This window comes from Oryctolagus cuniculus, chromosome 10 (assembly GCF_051225735.1).
Source record: "Oryctolagus cuniculus isolate XC-2025 breed Fujian yellow rabbit chromosome 10, ASM5122573v1, whole genome shotgun sequence".
Lineage (NCBI taxonomy): Eukaryota > Metazoa > Chordata > Mammalia > Lagomorpha > Leporidae > Oryctolagus > Oryctolagus cuniculus.
In genome coordinates, this window is record NC_142876.1 from 113693988 (window position 1) to 113702951 (window position 8964).

At 42.2% G+C, this 8964-nt stretch overlaps 1 protein-coding gene across 1 annotated transcript; it reads right to left on the minus strand.

Moving 5' to 3' along the window:
• Window positions 1-6497: 6497 nt before the first annotated feature.
• Window positions 6498-7996, minus strand: LOC149124427 (vomeronasal type-1 receptor 90-like). The gene has a single exon (XM_089306763.1). It carries the CDS (start codon window positions 7994-7996, stop codon window positions 7049-7051), a length of 948 nt encoding a protein of 315 aa, XP_089162889.1. The 3' UTR covers window positions 6498-7048.
• Window positions 7997-8964: the final 968 nt, after the last annotated feature.

Consider the following 8964-nt stretch of genomic DNA (forward strand, 5'->3'; position numbering starts at 1 on the left):
GGTACATGGAGTAATTTCTCGGGTTTATATGCTGTTCCATTTGTATGTGTATCTGTTTTTGTGTCAGTCCCAGCCTATTTTGATTCTGACAGCCTTGTAGTATCTCTTGAAATCAGAAATTGTTATGCCTTGGTTTTGTTTTTGTGTTTTAAGAATGCTTTAGCTTTTTAGGGTTTCTTTTGTTTCCATATGGCTTTTAAAATTGTTTTTTTCCAGATCTGGGAATGTTCTCAGTATTTTGATTGGGATTTCACTGAATCTGTAAAGTGCTTTGGGTTATATGGACATTTTGAAGATAGTCTTCCAACTCACAAGCATGGAAGATTTTTCCATTTTTATGTCTTCTAATTCTTTCTTCAATATTTTATAATTTTCATTTTAGACATCTGTCATATGTTTGGTTAAATGCATCCCAAGGAATTTAAATTTTTTAGCTACTGAGCCTGCAGTTCATTTCTCAGTCATGACATTTTTGTGTATACAAATGCTAATGATTTTTGCATGTTGATTTTATAACCTAAAAGTTTTCTAAACTCTCTTAGGAGCTCTAATAGTTTCTTAGTGGAATTTTTTGGTTCCCCTATATTTAGGATCATGTCATGTGCAAACCAGAATAAATCTATCCATTTGTACATGTCATCTGCAAACCAGGATAAATCTATCCATTTGTTCTTGATTTTCTAATTTGTAGCCACATGCCTGGTTGTAATATTTTCTGATAATTTTTATTTCTGTAGTATCAGTTGCAACATCTCCTTTTCAGCTCTGATTTTATGAGTTTGGATCTTCCTTTTGTGGTTAGTTGCACAAATGGTTTATAATTTTGTTTTTTTTTTTAAACCACCTCTTCATTGTGGCCATTTGTAGAGTCAATCAGGGGATTGGATTCCTCTCTTTCTCTGTCTCTCCTTCTCTCTCTTTATAACTTTGCCTTCCAAATAAATAAGTAAATCTTTTAAAAATAAACAGAAAGAGAATAAACTTGATGTATTCCATAGATAAAATTCTAAGAAGATAATTGTATTTTCCCCTCCCTCTCCCTCTCCTCAGTCATCTGTCGTTTCCCATAACTCGTGCAATAAGATACTTATAAATTCACTTTATAATCATAGGCTTAAAGCACCTCAAACAATAATGTTCCACAAGTAAAAAGTGGAAAGACCACTATTTGACAAGAATTTATACAGTTGACAATAATCAGATCACAAGATGCCAGTTTCTTTGTTATACTCTCTTGTATTCTATATTGGCTACCAAATATCAGAAAACATTTGTCTTTTTTGGACCAGCTCATTTCACTATGCATCACGGTCCCCAGTTGGATCCATTTTGTTGTGAAAGACAAAATGCCATTCATTTTTATGGCTGAGTAGTATTCCATTGTGTGTGTGTGTGAGAGTGTGTGTGTGTGTGTGTATATATGTGTGTGTGTGTGTGTGTATATATATATATATATATATATATATATATATATAAAACTTGTGTTTTCTTTATCCAGTCATGAATTGGTATTTATCTTGCTTGATAACATATCCTAGCTTTTGTTAATTGAGCTGTTATAAAAATGTGGTAGAAATTACTCTTTGGTATGCTGATTTTATCCTCTGTGGGTGAATTCCAGCAGTGTGATGGATGGATCATAGATATTTTTTCTGATTTGTAAGGGTTCTCAACTGTCATCCAGAATGGTTGCACTAGTTTCTATTCCCACCAACAACAGATTAGGGTACCTTTTTCTCCAGCCTCCTGTCCTCATTGATTATTTTTTAAGTTTTAGATGGTAGGCGTTCTAACTGGGGTGAGGTGAAATTCTGTTGTGGTTTTTGCTTGCATTTCCCTGATAGTGATCCTGGGCACTTTTATTAATGTGTTGGTTGGACATTTGTGCTTCATTCTTTGAATAATGCCTGTTCATGTCCTGTGCCCATTTGTTAACTGTATTGTTTGTTTTGTTGTGAAATATAGTTTCATGAGTTCCTTATACATCTTGTATATTAATCCTTTATTAGATCCTTAGTTTGCAGGTATTTTCTCCCACTCTTTTAGTTGCCACTTCCCTGTGTCAAGTGCTACCTTTGCGTGGCAGAAGCTTCTCAGCTTGGTGTAATCCCATTTGTCTGTTTTGGCTTTTAGTGCCTGCTTCCAGGGTCTTATCCAAGAAGTCTTGGCCTGTGGCAATGTATTACTGAGGTTCCTCATGGATTTCCTGTAGTATGTTGGCAGTATCAATCATGTATTTAGATGTTTGATCCACTGTGAATTAGTTTTTGTATAATGTGTAAGGTAAGGGTCTTGTTTCATACGTCTCTTCAGCACCAAGTGTTGAAGAGACCATCCTTTTTCCATGGATTAATTTTAACTCATTTGTCAAAGATTAGTTGTTTGTAGATAGATGGGTTAATTTTTATTGTGTTCCATCAGTCTACATGTCTATTTTTGTGCCAGTGCCAGGCTCTGTGGATTATAACTGCCATGTAGTATGTCTTGACATCTGTTACTGGGATGCCTCTGGTTTTGGTTTTGGTTTTTAGAATTGCTTTAGCTGTTCTGGATCTCATATGTTTATATATGAATTTAGGATCATTTTTCCTAGGTCTGAGAAGACTTTCTGTGAAATTTCGATCAGAATCACTTTGAATCTGTAAATTACTTTGATTACTATGGATATTTTGATAACGTAAATTCTGCTAGTCCATTAACATGGAGGTATTTTACATTTTTATCTTCTAATTCTTCCCTTAATGTTTTATAATTTTCGCTTAATAGGTCTTTGACTTCCTTGGTAAAATGTATTTGACTACTTAAATTTGTGTAGCTTGTGCATTGTTTTGACTTTATGAGTTCTTACTCATCCCTGGTATTCTTGGTGTATTCAAAGGCTGTTGAATTGTATGTGTGGGTTTATATAGTACATTTGGCAAACTGTCTTATGAGCTCCAGTAATCTCTTAGTGGAGTCTTTTCATTCCATGATGTAGAACCAAGTCATCTTCAAACACGGATGATTTGCCTTCCTCCCTGTTAATTTGTATCCCTTTGATTTCTTTATCTTTCCAAATGACTCTTTCTAAAACTTCGAGAACTATATTGAATAGTAGAGGTCAATGTGTAGGCCTCCTTTTTTGGTTCTGGATCTTAGTAAGGCGATGGATCCAGCTTTTCCCCATTCAATGTGATGCTGGATGTGGATTTGGCAAAAATTGCCTTCATTGTGTTGAGGAATGTTCATTCTAAACCCAGCTTGCTGAAGACATCTATTATGAAACAATGTTGTATTTTACCAAATGCTTTATCTGCATCTATTGAGAATCATAGGGTTTCTAAAAAGTTGTTGAGAATTATTTTGTGGCCTATTACATGGTCTTTCCTAGAGAATGTTTCATGAGCTGATAAAAAGAATGTGAATTCTATGGCTGTGGGGAGAAATGTTCTGTACATATGAATTAGATCCATGTACTCAGTAGTGTATATTAGCTCTGTTGTTCCTTTGTTGATGTTTTTGTTGTTCCTTTGTTGATATTTTTGTCTCGTTGATCTATCCATTTATGAAAGTAGGGTATTGACATCTCATTATTATTGTTTGGGGTCATATGTCTCTCTTTAGAACCAGTAGTGTGTGTTTTAAATAGCTGCAGAGGTAGGGAGTGGCTCTATGGCAAAGTAGGTAAAGCTGCTGCCTGTGGTGCTGGTATCATATATGGGTGCTGGTTCAATTCCTGGTTGCTACCCTTTGAATCCAGATCCCTGTTAATATGCCTGGGAAAGCAGTAGAAGATGGCTTAAGTACTTGGGTCCCTTCACCTGTGAAGGAGATCCAGAAGAAGCTCCTGGTGTTGGATCAGCACGGCTCTGTCATGACCATTTGGGGAGTGAACCAGTGGTTGGAAATTGTCCCTGTCTTTTCCCCTGCCCCCATAATTCTTTCAAATAAATAATTCTTTAAAAAAACAAATAGCTGATGTCTCTAGAATTGGATGCATATACATTTACTGTAGTCACATATTCACACTGAGTTGTTAAATAATAACCTTCTTTGTCTCTTATTTCGTCTTTTTTTAAATTTTTTTTTATTTTTGACAGGCAGAGTGGACAGTGAGAGAGAGAGAGAGAGAGAGAGAGAGAGAGAAAGGTCTTCCTTTTCCGTTGGTTCATACCAGAGTGGCTGCTGTGGCCGGCACACCACGGCTGGCACACCACACTGATCCAAAGCCAGGAGCCAGGTGCTTCTCCTGGTCTCCCATGCGGGTGCAGGACCCAAGGACTTGGGCCATCCTCCACTGCACTCCCGGGCCACAGCAGAGAGCTGGCCTGGAAGAGGAGCAACCAGGACAGAATCCGGCGCCCCTACTGGGACTAGAACCCGATGTGCTGGGGCTGCAAGGTGGAGGATTAGCCTGGTGAGCCACGGTGCCAGCCTCTTATTTTGTCTTTTTTTTTTTTTTTTGATAGGCAGAATGGACAGTGAGAGAGAGAGACAGAGAGAAAGGTCTTTCTTTGCCGTTGGTTCACCCTCCAATGGCCACCGCGGCCAGCGTGCTGCGACCGGCGCACCACGCTGATCGGATGGCAGGAGCCAGGTACTTATCCTGGTCTCCCATGGGGTGCAGGGCCCAAGCACTTGGGCCATCCTCCACTGCACTGCCTGGCCACAGCAGAGAGCTGGCCTGGAAGAGGGGCAACTGGGACAGAATCCGGCGCCCTGACCGGGACTAGAACCCGGTGTGCCAGTGCCGCAAGGTGGAGGATTAGCCTAGTGAGCCGCAGTGCCGGCCTTATTTTGTCTTACAGTCCATTTTGCCTGATATTAAGATAGATGTTCCTGGTAGTTGATTTTTATGTTCATAGAATATCTTTTGCCATCCTTTGACTTTGAATCTGTGTGCTATCTTTGATGGTGTAGCGTGTTTCATGCTGACAGCATATACATGGATCTTGCTTTTATATCCATTTAGCCAGTTTCTGTCTTTTAATTGGAATGTCTAGTCCATTTATGTTCAAGGTTATTAATGATATGTAGTGAATCAGTCTTGGTTTTTCCAGTAACAATGCTGCTGCTTTTGATATGCTTTGTACTGTTATGACAAGGCTTTCTAACTTCATATTCTTTCATGATGTTGGTTATTTTTCTGTTGCTGTGTGTCACAGATCCTTCAATGTCATTTGTGAGGCTGGTCATGTTGTAACAAATTCTTTGAATTTTTTTCTTCACTGGATACAAGTTTTTTTCTGTAGGGTCTGGGACTATATTGCTCCATTCTCTCCAGTCCTGTTGGGTTTCTGATGAGAAACCTGCCATCTAATTGGAGATCTTTAAACGTATATGGTATTTATTTCTTGCACACTTTAGGATCTTTGTGTTTTACTTTGGAATGTTTGAATATATTGTGTTGTGATGAAGATCTTCGCTGAACATTTCTACTGTGGGTTGAAATTTTCTTCCTGTACTTGGATATCCTTATATTTGTTCAAATTCAGGAAATTTTCTGCTGTTATTTCACTAAAGAAATATTGCAATTCATTTTGCTTTTCTACTCCTTCAGGAATGTCTCAGATTTGCACTTTTTCAAAAGATTTTATTTATTTGAGAGGAAGAGTTACAGAGGGAAGGAGAGACAGAGAGGTCTTCCATCCACTGGCCCACTCCCCAAATGGCCACAGTGGTCAGACCTGAACTGATCAGAAGCTAGGAGCTTCCTCTGGATCTTTCCTGTGGGTACAGTGGCCCAAGTATTCAGAACATCCTCCACTGCTCTCCTGCAGGGAGCTGGTTCAGAAGAGGAGCAGCTGGGACCAGAACCAGCACCCACATGGGATGCTGGCACCACAAGTGGAGGCTTTGCCCACTGAACCATAGCATGGGCCCCAGAAACATATGTTTTGTCATTTGATGGTATCCCGCGGGGATGGAACATTGTCCTCGGTTTTTCTCTTGCTTTTTTCTGATGAAAGAGTTCAATAGCTTTGTCTATGTTTTGGAAATTCTTTCTTCTGCCTCACCGAGCTTTTCCTCCCTGGAAATGTAACATAAGGGTTTGTGGAGTGCCTCGGGCTTTTACTTGAGTTCCAGGGTGTGTGTGCTAGGTAGAGGCAAGGATTTCTAGCCACCTTCTGTGGGTGGGCTAGGATCTGGTGTGACACAAACGTTGGGTGTGCTGGAGCACCTGTGGCTACAGTGAGAGGTGGGAGGTGATTGTGGAATAGATTCATGTGTGCCCAGTTGCAGCCCTTCACTGTGCTGGGTGAATTGGCTGATTCACAGTCCAGAGTAACCTCATGGTGCCAGCACAACCAACCCACCCAGGCACACAAAAAACACAGAGCACAGGCTTACTCCATTTTCTGTCCCTCAGCTCTTCGGCAAGTTCTGTCTATAGCATGCAAGGAGCCCATATTTTTCCACAGACTGGTGAGGTGAGCAGGAAATCAGCTACAACTCATTTCTCTCTCAGCTACATAACATAAGCCTAGAACTCACGTCGTCATGAGAGTGCAGGGGCGCACTCTCCACACTGCGAGCTCCCCCATCCCGGCCCTGGCATCACCATAACTACCCATTGTTCCTCAGTCAGGACAAAGGGCAGATACACATCCACATCAGTCCATTGTGTCTGGTGCGTTGGTGGGAAAAGGGTGGGAGGCTACGAGGCCTCCCTTTCAAAGAGCAAAGTAGATGGCAAACCCCTGCCAGCTCCCAAGAATGCACTTGAAGGCAATGGGGACTGCGGAATTCTCCCTCATTCAAACATAGCCAGAATCAGGGGCTGCGGCAGCTCCTCTCACCCAGCCACGTGAAGATGGTGCTTTCCCTACAGTTGTTTTCTCTTCAGTGCCTTCTCCACTGAACGTGTCTCTCAATCCCCTGATAGTGACCCATCCTTTATTGCGCCAATGTCTTTCTGTGGCTGAAGTCAGTGTGGCTTTACTCTAATGTACCATCTTGGGTCTCACTTAACTCCATACATTTAAATGAAACCAGAAAGCATATTCTATAGGCAATCAATAGTCATTTGAACATCAACATATTTGCTCAATGAAAGAAGTGAAATTTATCAGTGAACAATTGAACACTTACTTTCCTTCCCCCACATGTATTTGAAAAACTGGATCATTCGTCTTTCACTACTGATGAGCACCAAAGGACCAATGGTGGCATAGCCATTGCCTACTAACATCTGGACACAGACGTGAACTGGGTCATTTTTCCACCACAGCCCTGAGAATGAGAACACAGTGCAGTCCATCAAGTACAGGAACACAAAGATGCTCATGAGCGGCAAAATGGTCTTGGTGGCCCTGTGCTCTGGGGAGGCTCTTGGAGAAAGGCTGGTTTTGTGAAGGTGCTGGGACCGCCTATTGTGTCTGCACAGGAGAATCACCATGTACCCACTTGAGATGGCCATGAGCCCTATAAGGAAGACATCCCTGAAGATCCATAACATGGAAATTGTGTGCCTCGGTAAGTAGCTCTGGGGCAAAAGAGAGCAGGATTTAGTGACAACTATGAGACTGTGGGATGTACAATTTGTGGTGGCAACAGTAGAGAGTAAGAAATGTGCACTGATGGATAGATTGAAGACCCATAGGAAGACAAAACCGCTGATGTTGTAATGTGAGGATGTGTGCTTGAACTTTGCCAAACAGGAGCTCCTGGGGCTGAGGGTGATGGCCTGGAGGATGCTCAGCAGGCAGGTGTTACACAGGGAGAGGCTTCGCATCACCTGGTACGAGTAGATGACCGCTTTACATGTGATGTCGTCCCATAACTCCCGAGACTCAAAAATGTCTGTGGCTATGAACCCTATGGTGATCAGCATCACTAGGTGGTTGAGGGCCAGGTGTCCAATGGTCAAGCTAGTGGATGTGGCCCTGTGCGTCAGAAAGAAGGAGAGGATGTGGAAGAGAAGTAGGAAGGCATTAGCTGTGATACCAATGCTGACTTCCAAGAAAAAGGTGTCTCTTACAGCAATAAAACTGGAAAGTATATTGGTTCTACTCATTTTTTGTGCAAGACAGGCATGTAGTAATGTCTGAGGAAAAAGTAAGAAAAATTATCTGTGGTGGAATGAGAAAGCCATGCCAAGAAAGCCACTGGCAAACGAGCATCAGTTACTCAGGAATGGCTTCAGAACCCCCCTGGGAAACCACTTGGCAACGGAGACTTGAGAATGGCTTCAGAAACCCCCTGGGAAACCACGTGGCAATGGAGCCTGCCTGGCAACAGGCTGTGATTGGTTAGGGCATAAACCGCCCCTTGACCAGAATGGGTGCCTTGCTATATAAGCTGCTGTACCAACTGAAATAAATGAGCCTGTATGCTGCTCGCCTCTAGCCAGCTTTCACCGGACTCCCAGAGTATGTGTGGTGACTCCATGCCTCTTGCCTCCACTGCACTCCTCCTCTCAGAACAAATCCACAGCAACATCTGGAGCCCAACGTGCCTGAGACAGTGTGTCGGACTTGGTGGGGTCCCCCTGGGAAACCCTCCCTGAGAATCTACCTGGCAACAGAACCTGCCTGGCAACAGGCTGTGATTGGTTAGGGCATAAATTGCCCCTTGTCCAGAATGGCTGCCTCGGCTATATAAGCTGCTGTACCAACTGAAATAAATGAGTCTGCAGGCTGCTCGCCTCTAGCCCGCTTTCACCCGACTCCCAGTGTCTGTATGGTGACTCCATGCCTCTTGCCTCCACTGCACTCCTCCTTTCAGAAGGAATCCACAGCAACAATTATTCATCACAGATAATATTCATGTATCAGTCTCAACTTCAAGTTTCTCCTTTTGAAGATATGTTGATCATTTTCCGTGCACCCTTTTCCACCTGGGAATACTGCAGTGCACCAAAGACTCCTGGAATGCGCTTTGTTCCTAGCTCCACACAGGCCAATCATGATTGGATATGCATCCCACTCCTGGGCTGCAACAGGAACTGGACAGTATAATGGCCATTATCTGAAAGGCGTTTCC

Excerpts from the sequence above, each read along its gene's own strand:
- LOC149124427 (XM_089306763.1), bottom strand. The coding sequence starts at position 7,996 with ATGAGTAGAACCAATATACTTTCCAGTTTTATTGCTGTAAGAGACACC.